Consider the following 25,596-nt stretch of genomic DNA (forward strand, 5'->3'; position numbering starts at 1 on the left):
TTTTGAAAAAAGATGGACTTAATAATACAAAAAGAACAGAGAACAGTCACAAAAAGGGGCCGCCACTTAGCACATCAGCGACTCAGCAATGCACCACTAACATTGTCATTCAAACACTTTTTCGAAAAAATTACAAGGGTTTCTGATACGTCTCCAACGTATCGATAATTTCTTATGTTCAATGCTTGTTTTATGACAATACCTACATGTTTTGTTCACATTTTATATCGTTTTTATGCATTTTCCGGAACTAACCTATTGACGAGATGCCGAAGTGCCAGTTCCTGTTTTCTGCTGTTTTTGGTTACAGAAATCCTAGTAAGGAAATATTCTCGGAATTGGACGAAATCAACGCCCAGAACCTTATTTTTCCCGGAAGCTTCCAGAGCACCGAAGAGATTACGAAGTGGGGCCACGAGGCGGTGACACGACAAGGCGGCGCGGCCTAGGGGGGGCGCCCCCTACTGTGAGGGGGCCCCAGACCCCTTCCGACTCCGACTCTCCGCCTATTTAAGCCGTCCTGACCTAAATCTTCGAGACGAATAAGCCACGGGACGAGAAACCTTCCAGAGCCGCCGCCATCGCGAAGCCAAGATCTGGGGGACAGAAGTCTCTGTTCCGGCACACCGCCGGGACGGGGAAGTGCCCCCGGAAGGCATCTCAATCGACACCACTGCCATCTTCATCACCGCTGCTGTCTCCCATGAGGAGGGAGTAGTTCTCCCCCGAGGCTAAGGGCTGTACCGGTAGCTATGTGGTTAATCTCTCTTCCATGTACTTCAATACAATGATCTCATGAGCTGCCTTACATGATTGGGATTCATATGATGAGCTTTGTATCACTATTAATCTATGTGCTACTCTAGTGATGTTATTAAAGTACGCTATTCCTCCTTCATGATGTAATGGTGACAGTGTGTGCATCATGTAGTACTTGGCGTAGTTTATGATTGTGATCTCTTGTAGATTATCAAGTTAACTATTACTATGATAGTATTGATGTGATCTATTCCTCCTTTCATAGCTTGATGGTGACAATGTGCATGCTATGTTAGTACTCGGTATAATTGCGTTGGTCTATCATGCACTCTAAGGTTATTTAAATATGAACATTGAATGTTGTGGAGCTTGTTAACTCCGGCATTGAGGTGCTCTTGTAGCCCTACACAATTAATGGTGTTCATCATCCAACAAGAGAGTGTAGAGTGGTTTTATTATGTGATCAATGTTGAGAGTGTCCACTAGTGAAAGTATGATCCCTAGGCCTTGTTTCCAAATACTGCAATCATCGCTTATTTACTGTTTTACTGCATCTTTACTTCCTGCAATATTACCACCATCAACTGCACGCCAGCAAGCTATTTTCTGGCGCCGTTGCCGGGGAAAGAAAAGCTACACCACAGAGATTTCCTCCCACGTCAACCACGCGCCAGTTGTAGACAGTAAAGTATTTTCTGGCGTCGTTGCCGGGGAGGAAAGGTAAAAGGTACTCACACTCTGGTCCCAGGTAACTAAGTTATTTTCTGGTGCCGTTGTAAGTGCTCGAAGCTATTTCCTTTAGATCCTGCAATTGCATCTTTTTGTTTCTTGTTTTTCACTAGTTAGGCATAATGGAAAGCAACTATGAGCTTTTTAATCTATTTCCTGAGTTAAGACATGGATTGTTTGCTGCGAAAATTTAAAAACCTATGGAATCTTATTTGCATGCTAGTAGCAATGATATTAGTATGAACGCTTTGAACACCATTGTTGCTAATGATATGGAAAATTCTAAGCTTGGGGAAGCTGGTTTTGATGAGCATGATATTTTTAGTCCCCCAAGCATTGAGGAGAAAATTTACTTTGATGATACTTTGCCTCCTATTTATGATGATTATAATGATAGTGGTCTTTTGGTGCCGCCTACTATGGAGAGTAAATTTTATTATAATTATACTATGCCTCCTACACTTGATGAGAATAATAATGATAGCTACTTTGTTGAATTTGCTCCCACTACAACTAATAAAATTGACTATGCTTATGTTGGGAGTAGTAATAATTTTATGCATGTAGCTCATGATAAGAAGGTTTCATTTGATAGTTATATTGTTGAGTTTGTTCATGATGCTACTGAAAATCTTTATGAGAGAGGAAAATATGTTTGTAGAAATTTTCATGTCACTAAAACACCTCTCTATATGCTTAAAATCTTGAAGTTGCACTTGTTTTATCTTTCTATGCTTGTTGCATTATGCTTCATGAATTTGTTTACTTACAAGATTCCTTTTCATAGGAAGTGGGTTAGACTTAAATTTGTTTTGAATTTGCTTCTTGATGCTCTCTTTTTCTTCAACTCTTATTTCTTGGGAGTGCATCATTAAAATTACCGAGCCCATCTTAATGGCTATAAAGAAAGCACTTCTTGGGAGATAATCCATGTCTTTATTTTACTACAGCACTTTTGTTTTATATTTGAGTCTTGGAAGTTGTTACTACTGTAGCAACCTGTCCTTATCTTTGTTTTATTGCATTGTTGTGCCAAGTGAAGTCTTTGATAATAAGGTTGATACTTTACTTGGATTACTGCGCAGAAACAGATTTCTGTCTATCACGAATTTGGGTAGGGTTCTCTGTAGGTAACTCAGAAAAATCTGCCAATTTACGTGAGTGATCCTCAGATATGTACACAACTTTCATTCAATTTGAGCATTTTCATCTGAGCAAGTCCAGTGCCTCTAACAAATTCATCTTTACGGACTGTTCTGTTTTGACAGATTCTGCCTTTTATTTCGCATTGCCTCTTTTGCTGTGTTGGATGGATTTCTTTGTTCCATTAACTTCCATTAGCTTTGTGCAATGTCCAGAAGTGTTAAGAATGATTGTGTCACCTCTGAACATGTGAATTTTTGATTATGCACTAACCCTCTAATGAGTTTGTTTTGAGTTTGGTGTGGAGGAAGTTTTCAAGGGTCAAGAGAGGAGGATGATATATGATTAAGAAGAGTGAAAGGTCTAAGCTTGGGGATGCCCCCGTGGTTCATCCCTGCATATTTCAAGAAGACTCAAGCGTCTAAGCTTGGGGATGCCCAAGGCATCCCCTTCTTCATCAACAATTTATCAGGTTTCTTCTCTTGAAACTATATTTTTATTCGGTCACATCTTATGTACTTTACTTGGAGCGTCTGTTTGTTTTTATTTTTGTTTTGTTTGAATAAATTCATGCTTGTGTGGGAGAGAGACACGCTCCGCTGGTTCGTATGAACACATGTGTTCTTAGCTTTTAATGTTCATGGCGAAGGTTGAAACTGCTTCGTTCATTGTTATTTGGTCGGTTCGGGAAATGTTGCATGTGGTAGTGGTATAATGAAACACTTGCATAATCTTGTAGATCATTGAGCTTTGATAACTTGATTTTTTGCAAACATTTTGAGGTATTTAGTGTTGGATATATGTCCAAGAGGCAATAATAAAAGGGGTTATTATATATCTTTATGTTTATGATAAATGTTTATATACCATGCTATAATTGTATTAACCGAAACATTGATACATGTGTGATATGTAAACAACAAAGAGTCCCTAGTATGCCTCTTAACTAGCTTATTGAATAATGGATGATTAGTTTCATAATCATGAACATTGGATGTTATTAATAACAAGGTTATATCATTATATGAATGATGTAATGGACACACCCAATTAGGCGTAGCATAAGATCACGTCATTAAGTTATTTGCTATAAGCTTTCGATACATAGTTACCTAGTCCTTATGACCATGAGATCATGTAAATCACTTATACCGGAAAGGTACTTTGATTACTTCAAACGCCATTGCGTAAATGGGTGGTTATAAAGGTGGGATTAAGTATCCGGAAAGTATGAGTTGAGGCATATGGATCAACAGTAGGATTTGTCCATCCCGATGACGGATAGATATACTCTGGGCCCTCTCGGTGGAATATCGTCTAATTTCTTGCAAGCATATGAATAAGTTCATAAGAGACCACATACCACGGTATGAGTAAAGAGTACTTGTCAGGAGACGAGGTTGAACAAGGTATAGAGTGATACCGATGATCAAACCTCGGACAAGTAAAATATCGCGTGACAAAGGGAATTGGTATCGTATGTGAATGGTTCATTCGATCACTAAATTCATCGTTGAATATGTGGGAGCCATTATGGATCTCCAGATCCCGCTATTGGTTATTGGTCGGAGAGAGTACTCAACCATGTCCACATAGTTCGCGAACCGTAGGGTGACACACTTAAGGTTTGATGTTGAAATGGTAGAACTTGAATATGGAATGGAGTTCGAAGTATTGTTCGAAGTCTCGGATGGGATCCCGGACATCACGAGGAGTTCCGAAATGGTCCGGAGAATAAGATTCATATATAGGAAGTCATTTTATAAGTTTGAAAATTATCCGGTGATTTTACGGAAGGTTCTAGAAAAGTCCGGAAGGAATCACTAAGGAAGGAGGAGTCCCGGAGGGACTCCACCTCCCCATGGCCGGCCAACCCTAGTGGGGGAGTCCAAGGTGGACTCCACCTAAGGGGGCCGGCCACCCCCCCACATGGAAGGGGGGAATCCCACCTCAAGTGGGAGTCCCACCTTGGGTAGGTTTCCCTACTACATGGAAGGTTCTTGTGTTGGGGTCTTATTCGAAGACTTGTAGTCCAACACTTGGGGATCCACCTATATAATGAGGGGCATAGGGGAGGGGGCCGGCCACCCCAAGACCACAAGGTGGCCGCACCCTATAGTGGCCGGCGCCCCCCTCTCCCAAACCCTAGCCGCCCCTCTCTCCTCCACCTCTCCCGCACGCTTAGCGAAGCTCCGCCGGAGTTCTCCACCACCACCGCCACCACGCCGTCGTGCTGCCGGATTCAAGGAGGAGCTACTACTTCCGCTTCCCGCTGGAACGGGGAGAAGGACATCGTCTTCATCAACACCGTGTGTGACCGAGTACGGAGGTGCTGCCCGATCGTGGCACCGTGATCAAGATCTTCTACGCGCTTTTGCAAGCGGCAAGTGATCGTCTACCGCAGCAACAAGAGCCTCATCTTGTAGGCTTTGGAAATCTTCAAGGGTGAGTCCCGATCATCTCCTCGTTGCTCCCATCTTCTAGATTACATCTTGGCTTGGATTGCGTTCTCGCGGAAGGAAATTTTTTTGTTTTCTATGCAACGAATCCCTACATTTAGATGGTAAGGCTTGCTGGATAAATAAGTTAAAATTAGTAGTGGATTGTTGTCTTTAAGCTTGTGCCGTACTACAAACTCTATTTAAATAGTTGAAGGTGTAGTTGGACTTAATAGCTTTCCATGTCTGAGAGTTCATCGTAATAACTAAGTTGTGCTGAAGGTCGAGGGAGCTAGCGGGGTACTTGTGCCACCGTGAACGGCCCTCCTTGGAGTAAATTTTAATCATGCTCTTAATGTTGACCCTGCTAGATGTTTGCAATAAGCTTGTGAGTTCTTTTTGACTAATGTTAAGCTACGGTTTTTGGCACTTCCACCATCCAAATTTGCTAGCCTCTTCGGTACTATGCATTGCCTTTTGCTCACATTGAGAATTGTGCATACTTCGCCGGTACATCCAAACCCGTGGGAGGACTTTCTCTTGTTCTCCTACACATAAGCCATACATCTCCTCAAAACAACCACCATACCTACCTACCACAGCATTTTCATAGCTGTTCCGAGATATATTGCCATGCAACTTCCATTTTACATTACATGTTGTCATTTATTATTTATATATTGCTTTGCATGATTCTATACAGCTGATGTGAGGTTTACCCATGTTACGCTAGATCATTGCACATCCTGCTACACTGGCAGAGGCATACAGTTTTATACATCATGTCTTATTCATTATGAGTTATTTGTACCAAAAAGTGTGTTGTCATATTAGGATGTTGCCCCTAAAAGTGAAAAGAGCCATGGAGGCCATCAAAAAGAAAAATAGAAAAGAAAAAAATAGAAAAGAAAAAGAAAAAAAAGAAAAAAAGAGAATAAAGAAAAAGGGGGCAGCATTACTATCTTTTATCCACACTTGTGCTCATGTTTTAGCACCTGCATTATTCATAGTCATCATTTGTGCTCATGTTTAGCACCTACACTTCATATGAGGGAGTTTTCATGTTTTACTAGTATAACTATGTGGGGAATTTACACTATAGAACTTGGGTTGTATATTCCAATGATGAGCCTCCTCAAAAGTGCTCTAGGTTTTCATGAGCAACCAAGTTGGATGCACCCCCACTAGTTCCATTGGAGAGCTTTCATACACATATAGCTCTATGTGCATCCGTTGCATGGCAATCACTACTCCTTGCACAGCTTCGATTATAAGGCTTCCTCTTGTCTAATAATCACTTATAGCTTTGTAAGACTTTCTTCCATTTGGCCTTCCAAACCCCCATTAACGTTCTTTATGCCATAACATCCTGGTGCTAATACCAAATGCTTGCGCTCACCAGTTGAGTAGACTTCGAAACAGTTGATTCATGACGTTCATGTTTATGTTTACTTGACTAAATCCTTCTTATGTTATCAAAGTTTACTTGATGCTTGGAATGAAGGATAGAACTTCTACGTTGGATACTTAACACATCTTTAATGAACTTTGTACGGTTTCATGACTTTGAAGCAATAGTTCATGAAAACTTCTAGCTTGTTTAAATCTTGCATTATCATCTCTTATGTCAATATAGACATTTGCTTTGAGTGATTTGATCTCAGTTCACATGCTTTACATCATTATTGGATCAAGATCATGTAAGTAGCATGTCACTTCAGAAATTATCTTTGTTGTCGTTTACCTACTCGAGGACGAGTAGGAACTAAGCTTGGGGATGCTGATACGTCTCCAACATATAAATAATTTCTTATGTTCCATGCTTGTTTTATGACAATACCTACATGTTTTGTTCACATTTTATACAGTTTTTATGCATTTTCCGGAACTACCCTATTGACGAGATGCCGAAGTGCCAGTTTCTGTTTTCTGCTGTTTTTGGTTTCAGAAATCCTAGTAAGGAAATATTCTCGGAATTGGACGAAATCAACGCCCAGAATCTTATTTTCCCGGAAGCTTCCAGAGCACCGAAGAGATTACGAAGTGGGGCCACGAGGCGGTGACACGACAAGGCGGCGCGGCCTAGGGGGGGCACGCCCCCCTACTGTGAGGGGGGTCCCAGACCCCTTCCGACTCCGACTCTCCGCCTATTTAAGCCGTCCTGACCTAAATCTTCGAGACGAATAAGCCACGGAACGAGAAAACCTTCCAGAGCCGCCGCCATCGCGAAGCCAAGATCTGGGGGACAGAAGTCTCTGTTCTGGCACACCGCCGGGACGGGGAAGTGCCCCCGGAAGGCATCTCAATCGACACCACTGCCATCTTCATCACCGCTGATGTCTCCCATGAGGAGGGAGTAGTTCTCCCCCGAGGCTAAGGGCTGTACCGGTAGCTATGTGGTTAATCTCTCTTCCATGTACTTCAATACAATGATCTCATGAGCTTCCTTACATGATTGAGATTCATATGATGAGCTTTGTATCACTATTAATCTATGTGCTACTCTAGTGATGTTATTAAAGTACTCTATTCCTCCTTCATGATGTAATGGTGACAGTGTGTGCATCATGTAGTACTTGGCGTAGTTTATGATTGTGATCTCTTGTAGATTATGAAGTTAACTATTACTATGATAGTATTGATGTGATCTATTCCTCCTTTCATAGCTTGATGGTGACAGTGTGCATGCTATGTTAGTACTCGGTATAATTGCGTTGGTCTATCATGCACTCTAAGGTTATTTAAATATGACCATTGAATGTTGTGGAGCTTGTTAACTCCGGCATTGAGGTGCTCTTGTAGCCCTACACAATTAATGGTGTTCATCATCCAACAAGAGAGTGTAGAGTGGTTTTATTATGTGATCAATGTTGAGAGTGTCCACTAGTGAAAGTATGATCCCTAGTCCTTGTTTCCAAATACTGCAATCATCGCTTATTTACTGTTTTACTGCATCTTTACTTCCTGCAATATTACCACCATCAACTGCACGCCAGCAAGCTATTTTCTGGTGCCGTTACTACTGCTCATATACATTCATACCACTTGTATTTCACTATCTCTCCGCCGAACTAGTGCACCTATACATCTGACAAGTGTATTAGGTGTTTTGGGGACACAAGAGACTTCTTGCATTGTGATCGCAGGGTTGCTTGAGAGGGATATCTTTGACCTCTTCCTCCCTGAGTTCGATAAACCTTGGGTAATCCACTTAAGGGAAAACTTGCTGCTGTTCTACAAACCTCTGCTCTTGGAGGCCCAACACTGTCTACAGGAAAAGAAGCGTGAGTAGACATCAGTTTCAACCAAAAAGAACAAAAAGCAGAAAAGGTTGAAGAAAACCGAAAACTGAATTATAATTAAAGCATGCAAAAATATACAACAAAAAGTGGATCATCCTCCTTTAACCCGGGCTTGGAACCGGCTAGCCAACTTATAAATTACACTTCAAAAGATTGGCGTAGGCGGAGTTACCCACCCCCCTAACACATCAAACAAAAACAAAAAAATAACCCCCGCCCAGATACTAAACACAACTACACTGCAAGTGGAAAAGAAAATTGACTGAAAGAAATAGACAAATGTGCAAAAATTCACAGTACTAAATGTTCACAGTACTAAAATGTTTGTAAAATTTAGAATACAAACTAAGTTGAAACAAAACAGTATGATATAACATTGTAATACAAAAATATAGAATCATAATGATCTTTGCGCAGAAACACTGAGACAAGTCCAGTCAACGGAGTTGGCGCACGAAATCATCCTGGCAACCACAAAAAAAGATAGAGAAAGAAAATTATAAAAAGGGATGCTATAACCCTAGAAATTTTGCAAAAAATACACGAAATGTACCTTAACATAATAGTTGGTAACTAAGCTGCGATCTGCTTTATTGCCAACATGGAAGAATAGAAGATTTGCAAACTGAATACGAAGATGCAAGATGTCTTCTTTACTGAATTCTTTCTGTAGGTCCTTGGTGGGAACAAAAAGTTCTAGAGACTTCATCAGAAAAATGCCACAATCATGACTAATCAAAAGATTACATAGAATGCAGGTTGTCATTGACTGTAGTACAACTAGCATGAAAAAAGATTACATAGCATCTAAACTATGAGAATATCTATAAAACTGAAATAGATAGGAACCAGACTAGATAAAAATTCATGAAAAAATATGGAATTACTTACGCATTCCCCTGCCGTGGCATGTGAGGAGTCATAACTTTGAAAACATTGAAATTGGGCTCATTCGTGTGAAAGATCTTTTCCCATAAAAGAATGAAGTTTTTAATCTAGGTTCCATAAACAAAAAGATAGTAACTTAAAAAAAGATTATGCAGAAGACGTATGAAGAAGATGAAAAAAAACATGGAATCAAGAATTACTTACTAGAGGACCACGAACTGAACGCTGGTAATCAGAATCTGGACCGTAGAAGGAATCAATAAACACAAAAAGCTTGAACTTGAAATCAACCACAAACGAAAACCAATGATCCAAATGGCATATTGGAAAAAATAACTACAACAGTCATGTGGACAAAACAACATGAATAAGGACAGCAATGAATATAAAAAAATTGGACAAAACATTTGATAAACCAACTAAAAACATACTCTGTCAGAGAAATCAAGACGTTTCCCTTTACTCGCTCTAGCAGCACCAAGAAATGAAGTGCGGACAAGGCTCTCATGCATTTCAGTTGATAATAGCAAAATGCTTTCCTGCCATTAAAAGGAAGAGCTAAGAATACAACAAACCAAGTGAAAAAGAAATGAAGAATAACCAGTAAACACATGTGAAAAAACAATAGGAAATTACATACCCCAATGTATGAAAAGAAATAGTGCCTCCCAGATTTTGAAGGATGGTTATCTTCAAATAGCTTTCGACAAAAACAAGGAATCAAGAGGTTGTCGACGTGACCATCGGGCATTAGCGTCTGTCCAAGAGATACATAGCTACAGTGAACTCAATGGTATATGAGGGCATAGTTCCTGCATTGAAAAAATAAGTAAAACCATTTATAAAAAGGAGAAAGAGAAAAATCATATGCAAAAACAAAAGTGTGGAATCAGAAAAAATAAGAAAGTAAATACATACTTCTGAATGCGGTCAGTGTAAGCCAATTCGACAATAGCATAGTAGTGCATGATATCATCAACTGACACGGGGAAGCGTGAATTCTCTGCTGAAGGAAATACTAAAGTATTCTTTGGCTGGAGAATGATAAGACCATTGACAGAAGATTTCCTTTTAGGAATGAAATTATCCAGATCTACTGCCTCTGCAACATCAGCGAGATCTGGCAAAGTGGTTGCTGGATTCTAACTGAATTCCTAACCTCACTATGTTTTTGGTGCACACTCATATTGTAAACTGCATCAGCTTCCATAGCTAGTTCACTTTGACGGTCCTTGAAGTTGATAGCACCAGTGATAGAAACTTCAGGTGAATTATCCGGCTATAGTTTCAACAAGTGCAGAAATGAGAAAACAGACAAAATTCAGATATTAAAAAAGACCGGAAAAGTGAAAAATAAATAATAATGGATCAAATAAGTATTAGAAACTATAAAAAAATACCAATTCGGCCTTCGACGTAGTATCAGCGACAGGGATTGGAGCTTGCTTGCTTCCTTTCAATTTGTTAGCTGCACGTTTATTAACTAAAGGAATCCCTTCTACCTTGGTACCTTCCTGCAACATATAGAACAATCAGAAAAGGAAGAAGAAAAAATAATAGTGAAAAGAAAGCAAATAATAAACACTTAACAGCATGAAAACTAACCTTGCCACCAAGACAGGGTGACAAATTCATACGGCCAATTGGAGATATCAGATCAGATTGACAGAAAACGGTATCGGCATTATCAGGTACATGTAAACTTGGTCTTGACTTGACTTTAGCTACAGGATGCATTTCTGGAGCTGAAATTCAATTAGAAAACAAAAAAGAAGTGAAAGAGAAAAAGTCATAACATTATAGATACAAAAATAAATAATAACAATAACTAGATGTTTCTTCCTTGAAAAAAATCTAATGAATTATAACATGTTATATTCGAATTTTTAACACTTGCATCACCTGGAATGGCCACTGGAGTGTCTGTACCAAAAAAGAAAAAGAAGTGGATATAAACATATATACACAAACTAAAAAAAATGATCAAAACTCAGAGAACACAGTACCCAAACAGTGAACATCTGTGAGAGTTGAATTGATACTCCTATACAAAGGGCGAGCATTTGACAAGAATTGAAGAACATCATGTGCCAACTTGTTGGTGATGCCAATCTCAGAAGAATTATAGCACTGAATAATCTCAAAAATACCATCAATTGTCTGCCAGATAGAATAAAAAGAAACATTAAACAAAGCACTATAGACAGAAGAAAAAGAGCAGCTTCTGCTTATGCACCAGAGCACAGCTTAAAAAAAGAAAAAGGATCTCACCTTGCTAGACAAAATCATCCCAAATTCCTTGTGCAAAGTTTGCTTTTGTTGCGCCAACATAGATTCTAACTCTGCACCTCCCTTCATGCGAGATTTGCTACTCATATGCACTCTCTATATATCGAAAACATAATAAAAAGTATTATAAACACTCACATTTCCATAGAAATATAACAAAGGACAAAAAAACATAATGAGAAAATTACGTTTAAGTAGCAGCTCGGAAGATCATTTCTTATACGCCTCAACCCAAAACCACTTCTACTTGCACGATCCAGCTCCGAATACTCTTTGATCATGTCACCACACCATGAAACTGACCTAGGAACTCCACTACCAACAATGTGGACACCGAAATCAAGACAATCCAGGTAATATACCTACAAGAAGAAATCGAAAAAAGGTTTTAAAAAAGGCACAACAAAAGCAGATAAAAACACAAAGAAAAGAAATGAAAAAGAAAGAATTTGTCAATTAGGAAAAACAAACTTACTGCAAGAGCGTATGCACAGAACTCAAATGACTTGGGTTTCCTTCCTGTTGATTTTATGAACTTCAAATAGTTTGAAACCCCAAGTATAAGATGATTATAAACTAGCTGGCACAAATCAAAACTGCTGGCTCGTTTAGGATCACCTAACTGACATATGTATTTGGTGTCTAAACAACCGTTGGCAGATGGACAAAGGAAACAGGAAATTGCAATTTGCATCAAACACACGAAAATCTGTTGATCAGAGAGGGGATCACCAGATTTTAGCTTGTCGCCAAAGAAAGTAATGTGAGGAACTTCTGATAAATCAAACAAGGAAGAAATGAAATCCACTCCACCATCACTGTTTTCAACAATGACACCCCCAAAATTCGACAAGCCAAGAACGAAATGAATAGAATGTTTTGAAATGTTCATTATCTTGTGATCAACAATAATCTGTGAACAATCAGTGTCAACATGACATGCAAGCCACCGGATGAACGAAGAAGGAATGTGTGTCTTTGAAAAAACAAGCAAGCAACTGAAACCCAAGTTCTCGATAACTGACTTCTGCTCTGGAGTAAGCCGATGCAACACCTCAAAGAAATACTTGCTTGAATAGACTGTAAAGGAGGACTTGTCAATCCCAGAAACCTTTGACCTTTTCTTCTAAAAAAATGAGGAAATGAACAAGTGTCAAGTAATCAAACAAGAAAGCATGGTTTCATAGACACTAAAAACTGAAGAAACTACCAGACCTGTCTCCATACATCAGAACTTCTACAGAAATTTGAGAAATCTCTCTTCAAAGATTTAACAGCCTATAAAAAAGATGAAGAAATAAGAAAATAACTACAGAAAATCATCTGAATTTAAAAAGAAAGAAGTGAAAATAGACACATGCAAACCAATTATCCAACAAAAACAAAAACGATACCTCTTTGCTGAAAAACTTAAACAAAGCATCATCCAATATTCTTTTCCTTGTAGGGATGGCAGTATCCTATATAATTCAAAAGGCTTCAAGTAAATAAAGGAACAAGCAAGGTAAAAATGCAGAGAAAAAGGGGGAGTATTAACTACTAGTTCATCAGAACTTGAGCTTATGTCATAATGGCTATCCGCATTTGATAAGCCAAAGTGAGAAACATCGCCACAAAGAGGATCAACACGATGCCTACGCAGATCAATGAACAATTCTAGCAGTGAGAATAACTGATAAAAAGGACCAAATCACAATTCAGTAGACAAACTTGGGTGGTCAGTTTAACCAATAATTGTACAAAAAAATCGGTTGAGTGAAAACAAGATTATGGAGTTACCTTCTAAAACAGTCTGAGAAATGAACTCATGGATATATATAATGTAGAACATAGTAAATCTGAATTTCACAAAACAACAAAAAAAACTAGAATAATCTGCTTCTAGACTAGATAGTCCTTCTCAATTGCAGTGATTAACCAAAATGGGACTAGCTGACACATGATACCCAAATTAATACACGTAGAAAATATTTTAAATTACAAAGAAAATGTGCAATTGTGATGGTCTAGAATCAAAAATGAACGGAGAAAATGGACAGATCACAAAATCACATGAAAAACCATGTTGGGCACTTGCTTGGGTGAATGAATGGCACACTACAAAAACAGAGAACTGTTGTATACAGTAGAGCAGTGTAATAAGATGATAGAAAATCAATCCTAGCAGCATAAATGGAAAATAATTCCTAGGAGCTTGCAAAAAATTCTACCTAGCTACGCAGAGACAGAACTAGTCAAACAATGCAGGATATTTGCAGTAAAAACTGAAGTCATTCATTACAAAACCCTTGGATAACAAGGGACATGCTAAGAAAGTGAGAACAATGGCTAACTAAAAAGCATCAATAGATTCATTAGACCACTGAGTTGCAGTTTACCAAAATAATGGTAGGGTTCACATATACAACATAAACTACTAGCTCTATACAGATAACCAACTAGACGAACACAACTGAAAAATCACTCCAATCAGACGAACACAAACTGAATCACAGTGAAAAATCAAACAAACTGACTTGGGGATTATGAATGACTTCAACAAATAAAGGTACAAGATAAGATATGAGCCGATACAGGGAGAAACCGTACCCATCCCGCCGGAACCGACGGCTCCGACAATGTGGGCGAGCCCATCTCGCCATGGACCAACCCACGTCCTCGGTGACGAAGCGGACCCATGATTCCGCCGATGTGAGGAACGAGTACACTCCGCCCCAAAACGCTCTCCTACCCTTCACGCGCTAGAGAGAAAACGCCGCTCACCTGGGCGCGGAGCTAGGGATCCTAGACGCGGGGAACAGCCGGGGTCGGAGAAGAACTTGAGGACGACGGCGATGTGCAGCTACGGGGGAGAGCGGCGCTGACCGACAGCGGAGAGCTTCGGGAGCAAAGGACGGCGGTGAGCGACGGTGGGGAGCTCCGGGAGCCAGCCCCTCCGCCGAGATCTACTCGGCGCCCACCCTCTGGGGATATTTCTCCTCCACCGGGGAGAACGAGACAGAGGAAAAGTGGGGGCAACGCACGCTACGGACAAGAAGGCACAGACCACGAAATTCAAACAGAAAAAACCAGAAAAAACCAAAACTGAAAAAACCGGCCGAACCAGACGCGGGACGAGCGGGAAGAAATGGCTGCGCCAAGATTCGCGCCGGAGGACAAATGAACGGCCAAAGATCTGACTTGAAGCCAATTGTGTTTTTATCTAGCTGAAATTTAAGAAAAGTGTAAATCAATGACATGCCCCCTGGCCTTCGTTCTTTCACCCTGGACGGGATGACGGCATGGTGGGGTGGCCGGTGGGTGGCGGCGGAGCCAGTGAGATTCCTCTCGTCCGAGCTCGGAGCTCAGGCTGGTTGCCGGCGCCGTCCGTGGTGAGCAGAAGCCAGGAGCAAGCATAGCTACTAGCCCCTCTGCTCGTACACTACTTCGAGCTCCTCCACTACTGAAGACTGTGCAAGATCCGCTCACAAAAGTATTTTTTTTGTTCTAATTTGGCTTTTCCTGGCTTCTTAGTTCTGAATTTTGCATCTAAATTGGGGAAAAGTTCAAAATAGGTCATGGTAGTTGTTGTGTACAGAATATTTTCTAAATTATGCAGCGAGGTAGCAGAGGAGGTGATGATTCAGGAGAAAACAATTGATTCATTTTTTTTTAAGGTTGAATGTAAAGCTCTGTAACACAACCAATACCAATACAAGTAACACAAGAGCCCCTTTTCAGACTTTTTTCTCTTCTTACATGGTTTTCTTTTGTTTTCAAGGAGCTTATACATACTATATATTAATCTAAGAAATGTATTTTGTGGACAAGATCAATCTAATCATATAAGGTTATAAAATGCTACAAATTGTACCTTTGTTGTACAAATTGCTTCACGGTGATGTTGTAGTTCAAGTACAATGCTTTATCATCCTTACACACACAACTACTGGGTATGCTCTAATGGTGTAAAGAAGAAACACAGCTACAAAAATTTATCGGTGTTTCTTTTCGAAAGAAACTGATCAATACGTGACACCTTCTGCATAACCTTGCAGTGCATTTTATCAACAGAAAAGAGAAGAGCAGATCTCCAGGTCTCAATGGTAAATAGCATCCCAAACCATAGCCAGAATCCAAAAACCACCCCAGCAATCACGGAGTAGCAAAGCCATTGGTCGAACCCTTCACCGTTTCTCTCATCGGACGCAAGCGAAGTATTTGCACAGGGAACGTCGACTAGTGGAAGTCCACAAAGCCCGTAGTTGTTGCTGTAAATGGAAGGGTCGTCCAGTGTCTGCATCTGGCTCCCGGATGGTATCCTGCCCGCCAGATGGTTATTGGAGATGTTGAAGGTGCTGAGCGTCGACAGGGCCGAGATGCTCGGTGGAATGGCTCCTGAAAGCTCGTTGCATGATAGATCGAGAGACTCCAGAAGGTTCAAGCTGCCAATGTCTCTAGGGATGCCGCATGAGAGATGGTTTCTTGAAAGGTTCAGGAACCGGAGACCGTGCAGGTTGGTTAGCTCTTCGGGGATGCAGTCGGATAGCAGATTGCCTGACAGATCGATGCCAGTTAGTAGCCGGATGATTTTTTGGAAGATGAGCTCCTGGCCCTTCCAGATTATGTCGATCCTATCTTGGTAGTTGGATCCGTCTAGCGACCCGAGGCTCGACACGATCTCTGGGTTCCTCATCGAGGTCAGATTGCCGAAAGCTACCGGAATCTGTCCGGTCAAGCTGTTGTTGGCCATGTCAAGCAGCTGGAGGTGAGAGAGCCGCGACAGCTCCCGAGGAATCTCTCCGGTGAACCTGTTGGATCGTAAGCTCAGGATCCTCAGCGACGGGACCTGGGTACCGATCCATGGAGGGATGCCGCCGAAGAACCTGTTGTTCCCGATGTCCAGGGTGGCCAGCGAGTCGCAGCCCCTCAGGACCGGCGGGAAGACGCCGGTGAACCTGTTGCCGGCGAGATGGACCGACTCGAGAGAGCAGTTGTGGCTTGGCTCGGCCGCCGGGATTTCGCCCGAGAAGGAGTTGTTGGAGAGGTCCATGAACTGCAGCGCTTGCAGGTCCCACCAGCAGTCGGGGAGCTCCCCGGTGAGCCGGTTGTTGGAGAGGTCCAGGATCTGGAGGGAGAGCAGCCTGCAGAAGGCCGCGCCGGCGCCCGAGCTGTTGGAGGAGTTGCGACTCGGCACGCTGATCAGGCTCTGGGGCGTGGTGCCGCCGGACGAGAGGGTCCTCCTTGGCTGGCCGCTGGAGAAGGTGTCATGGTCGTGGTCGTCGAGGTACTTGCTCGTCGCCTGCTGGGAAGAGGATAGGAGTTGGAGGCAGAGGAAGAGGCACACGAGGGGTGCTCGGGAGGTGCGTGCTTGCTCTGCCATGGCTGGAGAGTGGAGCGCTGTGGCAGCGGATTCTTGCTTTGAATGATTGTGCTTGGCAGCGAAACGTCGATGACAGTGACTGGTGAGCGACATTGACGTTGTGGAATTCTGGAGCCAGGAGTGCACGTTCCACACGGAATGCCCGGTGGACTGACCTACCGCCCAAAGACTCGGGATAGAGAGTGCAGCTAGCGACAAGGAAATGACAGACAACCACGCGGTGCGAACTTGCAGTGCGCGCGCCAGGGGAGGGGCTCGTAGCGGGCTTAGCGGCACAACTTGCCCGGGCCACCTGAAACCATGGCTTCATGGCCCGCTCAAATTGGGCCCGATAAAATCGACTGCGTTGCTTTGCTTGGTTATGTATCTTTCTCCCCCCGCCCTGGCTGTACAGTTCGAAAAATGTTTTGATAGTTACTTTTTTTTTTTCACTACAAGCATGATTCATATATCATCAAGATTTGTGTATGGCTGATCCTACTTCTTATTTTGATTCTAATTTTGTATAAATCTAGAAATTTGCATTTGATATTTGTAAATCGGTAATTTACTACTACATCTGTTCATAAAAGAATGTCTTAATACAAGACATTCTTTTATGGACGGATTAGGAAACATGCAAGAATATTATTAGAACCCGAGAACATTTCTTTGAACCCCTAAGCATGCTCTTTTTCAAACTCGTGAACTTTTCAACCCACCGTGTATATATTTTTGTTTTAGTATGTTTTGTTTTAAATCGATAACAACCATATTTTGTACCATGAACATTTTTTAACCTCTGAATATTCGAATACATGAATTCTTCTGAACCATGAACATTTTTTCGAAACATGCCACTTTTTTTTATCCATGAACATATTTCTTTGAACCCGTGCTATCACTACAACTTAGTGACAACTAGTAGAAAACTATTTTACACCATGACCACAACATGTTACAAGCCTCCTTGCAACAAAAGTAGACTCTTCTACTTTGCACATTTTACGTGGATGTTAGGGCTTTCGCGAAAAAAAAACAGTTCTTACCTACGAACCTACAACCAAAACACCGATTAGATAATTGTCTCTACTACACCCATGTCGGAGCCCTCCATTGCAAATGCCACACCGCTAAAGTAAGAGCGACAGTCACCCCTAGGCACGTACATGGCACAAGTCACGAGTCAAGTGCGGAACCAGTTTCGCGTAAGTGTACGTGTGAGGTCAGTCGGATCCGCTTCATCGAACAATACCGCAGTAATGAACAAGTACACGTGAGGGGGTAACAATTACAGAATCGATGCCCGCATGTAGAACATGCCTTCTAACCGTACAAGCATACTACCCATAGACCGGCTATGATACCACCATTGGGGTTCGCAACAGAAAAACAAAAATTTCCTAACTTAACGCAAACCCTAATATGCCCAAGATCTATCCAAGGAGTAATGCAATAATGGAGATGATATCGGTGACGTACCTGATGTCTACGCCCCCTCCTTTTCCTGTAGACAGTGTTGGGCCTCCAAGAGCAGAGGTTTGTAGAACAGCAGCAAGTTTTCCCTTAAGTGGATCACCCAAGGTTTATCGAACTCAGGGAGGAAGAGGTCAAATATATCCCTCTCATGCAACCCTGCAACCACAAAGCAAGAAGTCTCTTGTGTCCCCAACACACCTAATAGGTGCACTAGTTCGGCGAAGAGATAGTGAAATACAGGTGGTATAAGTAAGTAGTAGCAACGGCATCAGAAAAGTGCTTTGCCCAGGACAGTAAACAAGCAGTAGTAACGCAGCAGTAGTAACGCAGTAAAACAGTAAACAAGCAGCGATAGCAGTATTTAGGAACAAGGCCTAGGGATCATACTTTCACTAGTGGACACTCTCAACATTGATCACATAATAGAATAGATAAATGCATACTCTACACTCTTTTGTTGGATGATGAACACCATTGCGTAGGATTACACGAACCCTCAATGCCGGAGTTAACAAGCTCCACAATTCAATGTTCATATTTAAATAACCTTAGAGTGCATGAAAGATCAACACGACTAAACCAAGTAATAACATAGCATGCACACTGTCACCTTCACACTATGTAGGAGGAATAGATCACATCAATACCATCATAGCAATAGTTAACTTCATAATCTACAAGAGATCATAATCATAGCCTACGCCAAGTACTAACACGGATGCACACACTGTCACCATTACACCGTGCAGGAGGAATAAAACTACTTTAATAACATCACTAGAGTAGCACATAGATAAATTGTGATACAAAACACATTGCAATCATAAAGAGATATAAATAAGCACTTCACTATGCCATCCATAACAGTGAATAAGTATTCTGTGAAATATAGCCTAAGAGACCCACACGGTGCACACACTGTCACCTTTACACACGTGGGACAAGGAGTCTCCGGAGACCACATAAGTAAAATTCACTTGACTAGCATAACGACATCTAGATTACAAGCATCATCATATGCATCTCAATCATGTAAGGCAGCTCATGAGATTATTGTATTGAAGTACATAGGAGAGAGATGAACCACATAGCTACCGGTACAGCCCCGAGCCTCGATGGAGAACTACTCCCTCCTCATGGGAGACAGCAGCGTTGATGAAGATGGCGGTGGTGTCGATGGAGGAGCCTTCTGGGGGCACTTCCCCGTCCCGGCGGCATGCTGGAACAGAGACTCCTGTCCCCCAGATCTTGGCTTCGCGATGGCGGCGGCTCTGGAAGGTTTCTCGTACCGTGGCTTTTCCGTATCGAGGTTTTAGGTCCAGGGGCTTTATATAGGCGAAGAGGCGGCGTCAGAAGGTCGAAGGGGCGCCGACACTATAGGGGGGCGCGGCCCCCCCTTGGCCGCGTCGGCCAAGGGTTTGGTGGGCCTGTGCCCCCTCTCTGGCGGTTCTCGTGTGTTCTGGATGCTTCCGGGCAAAATAGGAACCTGGGCGTTGATTTCATCCAATTCCGAGAATATTTCCTTACTAGGATTTCTGAAACCAAAAACAGCAGAAAATAGCAACTGGCACTTCGGCATCTTGTTAATAGGTTAGTTCAAGAAAATGCACGAATATGACATAAAGTGTGCACAAAACATGTAGATATCATCAATAATGTGGCATGGAACATAAGAAATTATCGATACGTCGGAGACGTATCAGCATCCCCAAGCTTAGTTCCTGCTCGTCCCGAGCAGGTAAACGATAAACAAAGATAATTTCTGGAGTGACATGCCATCATAACCTTGATCATACTATTGTAAGCATATGTAATGAATGCAGCGATCAAAACAATGGTAAATGACATGAGTAAACAAATGAATCATATAGCAAAGACTTTCCATGAATAGTACTTCAAGACAAGCATCAATAAGTCTTGCATAAGAGTTAACTCATAAAGTAATAAATTCATAGTAAAGGCATTGAAGCAACACAATGGAAGATTAAGTTTCAGCGGTTGCTTTCAACTTATAACATGTATATCTCATGGATAGTTGTCAATGCAAAACAATATAACAAATGCAATATGCAAGTATGTAGGAATCAATGCACAGTTCACACAAGTGTTTGCTTCTTGAGGTGGAGAGAAATAGGTGAACTGACTCAACAATAAAAGTAAAAGAATGGTCCTTCAAAGAGGAAAGCATCGATTGCTATATTTGTGCTAGAGCTTTGATTTTGAAAACATAAAGAGAGCATAAAAGTAAAGTTTTGAGAGGTGTTTGTTGTTGTCAACGAATGGTAGTGGGCACTCTAACCCCCTTGCCAGACAAACCTTCAAAGAGCGGCTCCCATTTTATTTTATTTTTGTGTGGCACTCCTTCCAACCTTTCTTTCACAAAGCATGGCTAACCGAATCCTCGGGTGCCTGCCAACAATCTCATACCATGAAGGAGTGCCTTTTTATTTTAGTTTTATTATGATGACACTCCTCCCAACCTTTGCTTTCACAAGCCATGGCTAACCGAATCCTTCGGGTGCCGTCCAATCAATCACATACCATGGAGGAGTGTCTATTTTTATTAATTAATTTGGGACTGGGAATCCCATTGCCAGCTCTTTTTGCAAAATTATTGGATAAGCGGATGAAGCCACTAGTCCATTGGTGAAAGTTGCCCAACAAGATTGAAAGATAAACACCACATACTTCCTCATGAGCTATAAAACATTGACACAAATCAGAGGTGATAAATTTTGAATTGTTTAAAGGTAGCACTCAAGCAATTTACTTTGGAATGGCGGAGAAATACCATGTAGTAGGTAGGTATGGTGGACACAAATGGCATAGTGGTTGGCTCAAGTATTTGGATGCATGAGAAGTACTCCCTCTCGATACAAGGTTTAGGCTAGCAAGGTTTATTTGAAACAAACACAAGGATGAACTGGTGCAGCAAAACTCACATAAAAGACATATTGTAAACATTATAAGACTCTACACCGTCTTCCTTGTTGTTCAAACTCAATACTAGAAATTATCTAGACCTTAGAGAGACCAAATATGCAAACCAAATTTTAGCATGCTCTATGTATTTCTTCATTAATAGGTGCAAAGTATATGATGCAAGAGCTTAAACATGAGCACAACAATTGCCAAGTATCACATTATCCAAGACATTTTAGCAATTACTACATGTATCATTTTCCAATTCCAACCATATAACAATTTAACGAAGAAGAAACTTCGCCATGAATATTATGAGTAGAGCCTAAGGACATACTTGTCCATATGCTATAGCGGAGCGTGTCTCTCTCCCACAAAGTGAATGCTAGGATCCATTTTATTCAAACAAAACAAAAAACAAAAACAAACCGACGCTCCAAGCAAAGCACATAAGCTGTGATGGAATAAAAATATAGTTTCAGGGGAGGAACCTGATAATGTTGTCGATGAAGAAGGTGATGCCTTGGGCATCCCCAAGCTTAGACGCTTGAGTGTTCTTGATATATGCAGGGGTGAACCACCGGGGCATCCCCAAGCTTAGAGCTTTCACTCTTCTTGATCATATTGTATCATCCTCCTCTCTTGACCCTTGAAAACTTCCTCCACACCAAACTCAAAACAAACTCATTAGAGGGTTAGTGCATAACCAAAAATTCACATGTTCAGAGGTGACACAATCATTCTTAACACTTCTGGACATTTCTCAAAGCTACTGGAAGTTAATGGAACAAAGAAATCCATCCCACATAGCAAAAGAGGCAATGCGAAATAAAAGGCAGAATCTGTCAAAACAGAACAGTCCGTAAAGACGAATTTTATTGAGGCACCAGACTTGCTCAAATGAAAATGCTCAAATTGAATGAAAGTTGCGTACATATCTGAGGATCACTCATGTAAATTGGCATAATTTTCTGAGTTACCTACAGAGAATTTTGCCCAGATTCGTGACAGCAAAGAAATCTGTTTCTGCGCAGTAATCCAAATCTAGTATGAACCTTACTATCAACGACTTTACTTGGCACAACAAAACACAAAACTAAGATAAGGAGAGGTTGCTACAGTAGTAAACAACTTCCAAGACACAAATATAAAACAAAGTACTGTAGCAAAATAACACATGGGTTATCTCCCAAGAAGTTCTTTCTTTATAACCATTAAGATGGGCTCAGCAGTTTTAATGATGCACTCGCAAGAAATAGTATTTGAAGCAAAAGAGAGCATCAAGAGGCAAATTCAAAACACATTTAAGTCTAACATGCTTCCTATGAAAAGGAATCTTGTAAATAAACAAGTTCATGAAGAGCAAAGTAACAAGCATAGGAAGATAGAACAAGTGTAGCTTCAAAAATTTCAGCACATAGAGAGGTGTTTTAGTAACATGAAAATTTCTACAACCATATTTTCCTCTCTCATAATAACTTTTAGTACAATATAACTATCACATAAAGCATTCTTATCATGAGTCTCATGCATAAAATTATTACTCTCCACATAAGCATAATCAATTTTATTAGTTGTAGTGGGAGCAAATTCAACAAAGTAGCTATCATCAAATATAGGGGGCATATTGTAATCATAATTAAATTCATCCTCCATAACAGGAGGCAACAAAAGACTACTATCATTATAATCATCATAAATATGAGGCAAAGTATCATCAAAGTAAATTTTCTCCTCAATACTTGGGGGACTAAAAAGATCATGCTCATCAAAACCAGCTTTCCCAAGCTTAGAATTTTCCATAGCGTTAGCAACAATAGTGTTCAAAGCATTCATATTAATAACATTCACATTAGCATGCATATAAAGTTCCATAGGTTTTTTAATTCTCTCTTCAAACACATCATGTCCTAATTCAAGATAAAGTTCATAAAGATCTCTCATATTTTTGTTGTTTTCCATTATGCCTTACTAGTGTAAACAAGAAACAAAAAGATGCAATTGCAGGATCTAAAGGAAATAGCTTCGAGCACAAACACAATGGCGCCAGAAAAGTACTGTTACCTGGAACCGAAGTATGAGTGCCTTTTACCTTTCCTCCCCGGCAACGGCGCCAGAAAATAGCTTGATGTCTACGCCCCCTCCTTTTCCTGTAGACAATGTTGGGCCTCCAAGAGCAGAGGTTTGTAGAACAGCAGCAAGTTTTCCCTTAAGTGGATCACCCAAGGTTTATCGAACTCAGGGAGGAAGAGGTCAAAGATATCCCTCTCATGCAACCCTGCAACCACAAAGCAAGAAGTCTCTTGTGTCCCCAACACACCTAATAGGTGCACTAGTTCGGCGAAGAGATAGTGAAATACAGGTGGTATAAATAAGTAGTAGCAACGGCACCAGAAAAGTGCTTTGCCCAGGACAATAAACAAGAAGTAGTAACGCAGCAGTAGTAACGCAGTAAAACAGTAAACAAGCAGCGATAGCAGTATTTAGGAACAAGGCCTAGGGATCATACTTTCACTAGTGGACACTCTCAACATTGATCACATAACAGAATAGATAAATGCATACTCTACACTCTTTTGTTGGATGATGAACACCATTGCGTAGGATTACACGAACCCTCAATGCCGGAGTTAACAAGCTCCACAATTCAATGTTCATATTTAAATAACCTTAGAGTGCATGAAAGATCAACACGACTAAACCAAGTACTAACATAGCATGCACACTGTCACCTTCACACTATGTAGGAGGAATAGATCACATCAATACCATCATAGCAATAGTTAACTTCATAATCTACAAGAGATCATAATCATAGCCTACGCCAAGTACTAACACGGATGCACACACTGTCACCATTACACCGTGCAGGAGGAATAAAACTACTTTAATAACATCACTAGAGTAGCACATAGATAAATTGTGATACAGAACACATTGCAATCATAAAGAGATATAAATAAGCACTTCACTATGCCATCCATAACAATGAATAAGTATTCTGTGAAATATAGCCTAAGAGACCCACACGGTGCACACACTGTCACCTTTACACACGTGGGACAAGGAGTCTCCGGAGATCACATAAGTAAAATTCACTTGACTAGCATAACGACATCTAGATTACAAGCATCATCATATGAATCTCAATCATGTAAGGCAGCTCATGAGATTATTGTATTGAAGTACATAGGAGAGAGATGAACCACATAGCTACCGGTACAGCCCCGAGCCTCGATGGAGAACTACTCCCTCCTCATGGGAGACAGCAGCGTTGATGAAGATGGCGGTGGTGTCGATGGAGGAGCCTTCCGGGGGCACTTCCCCGTCCCGGCGGCGTGCCGGAACAGAGACTCCTGTCCCCCCGATCTTGGCTTCGCGATGGCGGCGGCTCTGGAAGGTTTCTCGTACCGTGGCTTTTCCGTATCGAGGTTTTAGGTCCAGGGGCTTTATATAGGCGAAGAGGCGGCGTCAGAAGGTCGAAGGGGCGCCGACACTATAGGGGGCGCGGGCCCCCCCTTGGCCGCGCCGGCCTAGTGTTTGGTGGGCCTGTGCCCCCTCTCTGGCGGTTCTCGTGTGTTCTGGATGCTTCCGGGCAAAATAGGAACCTGGGCGTTGATTTCATCCAATTCCGAGAATATTTCCTTACTAGGATTTCTGAAACCAAAAACAGCAGAAACAAAGAATCGGCACTTCGGCATCTTGTTAATAGGTTAGTTCCAGAAAATGCACGAATATGACATAAAGTGTGCACAAAACATGTAGATATCATCAATAATGTGGCATGGAACATAAGAAATTATCGATACGTCTGAGACGTATCAGTACCCTCGTAGACCGATAGCGGTTAACGTTCCGCTAGAACATGGTTGATTTAGATGTACTCTCGTCGCTAACCTCAGGATCATGTAGAAGTCCTCTCTCATGACGACGAGTGCTGCAGGTGCAACACCTCATAGTTTTGCTCATGTACAGTGCTCAACGACGCTACCAGCTCCTATCCAATGAAGTTGCGGAAGTAGATCTTCTGGATCCGGATCCCAGCGGCGCTCCCGCTTACTGGGTGTAGTTGTCTCCCTCCTTGTGCAGTTCTTCGAGGAACCACACGAAGAAGAAAACTAGAGAGAGATGATGTGGGTATTACCTTTCGGGTACCCGACATTGGCCTACATCCCTTGGCCCAACAGAGGGCCCATGAGAATCACCGCAGACCAAGGTGGATCAACACGTCGGTTGCAAAGGTGGAAAATGGAAGGAGACGATTACTTGACGGACAAGGCAAGGAGACGTTGATTAAAGGAAGGAT

The 25,596-nt window shown here is 41.5% G+C and overlaps 1 protein-coding gene across 1 annotated transcript; it reads right to left on the minus strand.

Annotated features, from left to right (window-relative positions):
• Positions 1 to 15,345: 15,345 nt before the first annotated feature.
• Positions 15,346 to 16,976, minus strand: LOC127299931 (uncharacterized). The gene has a single exon (XM_051329994.2). It carries the CDS (start codon positions 16,908 to 16,910, stop codon positions 15,513 to 15,515), a length of 1,398 nt encoding a protein of 465 aa, XP_051185954.1. The 5' UTR covers positions 16,911 to 16,976; the 3' UTR covers positions 15,346 to 15,512.
• Between the last annotated feature and the right edge of the window lie 8,620 nt (positions 16,977 to 25,596).

The sequence above is a fragment of the Lolium perenne genome, chromosome 1 (genome assembly GCF_019359855.2).
Source record: "Lolium perenne isolate Kyuss_39 chromosome 1, Kyuss_2.0, whole genome shotgun sequence".
NCBI classification, from domain to species: Eukaryota; Viridiplantae; Streptophyta; class Magnoliopsida; order Poales; family Poaceae; genus Lolium; species Lolium perenne.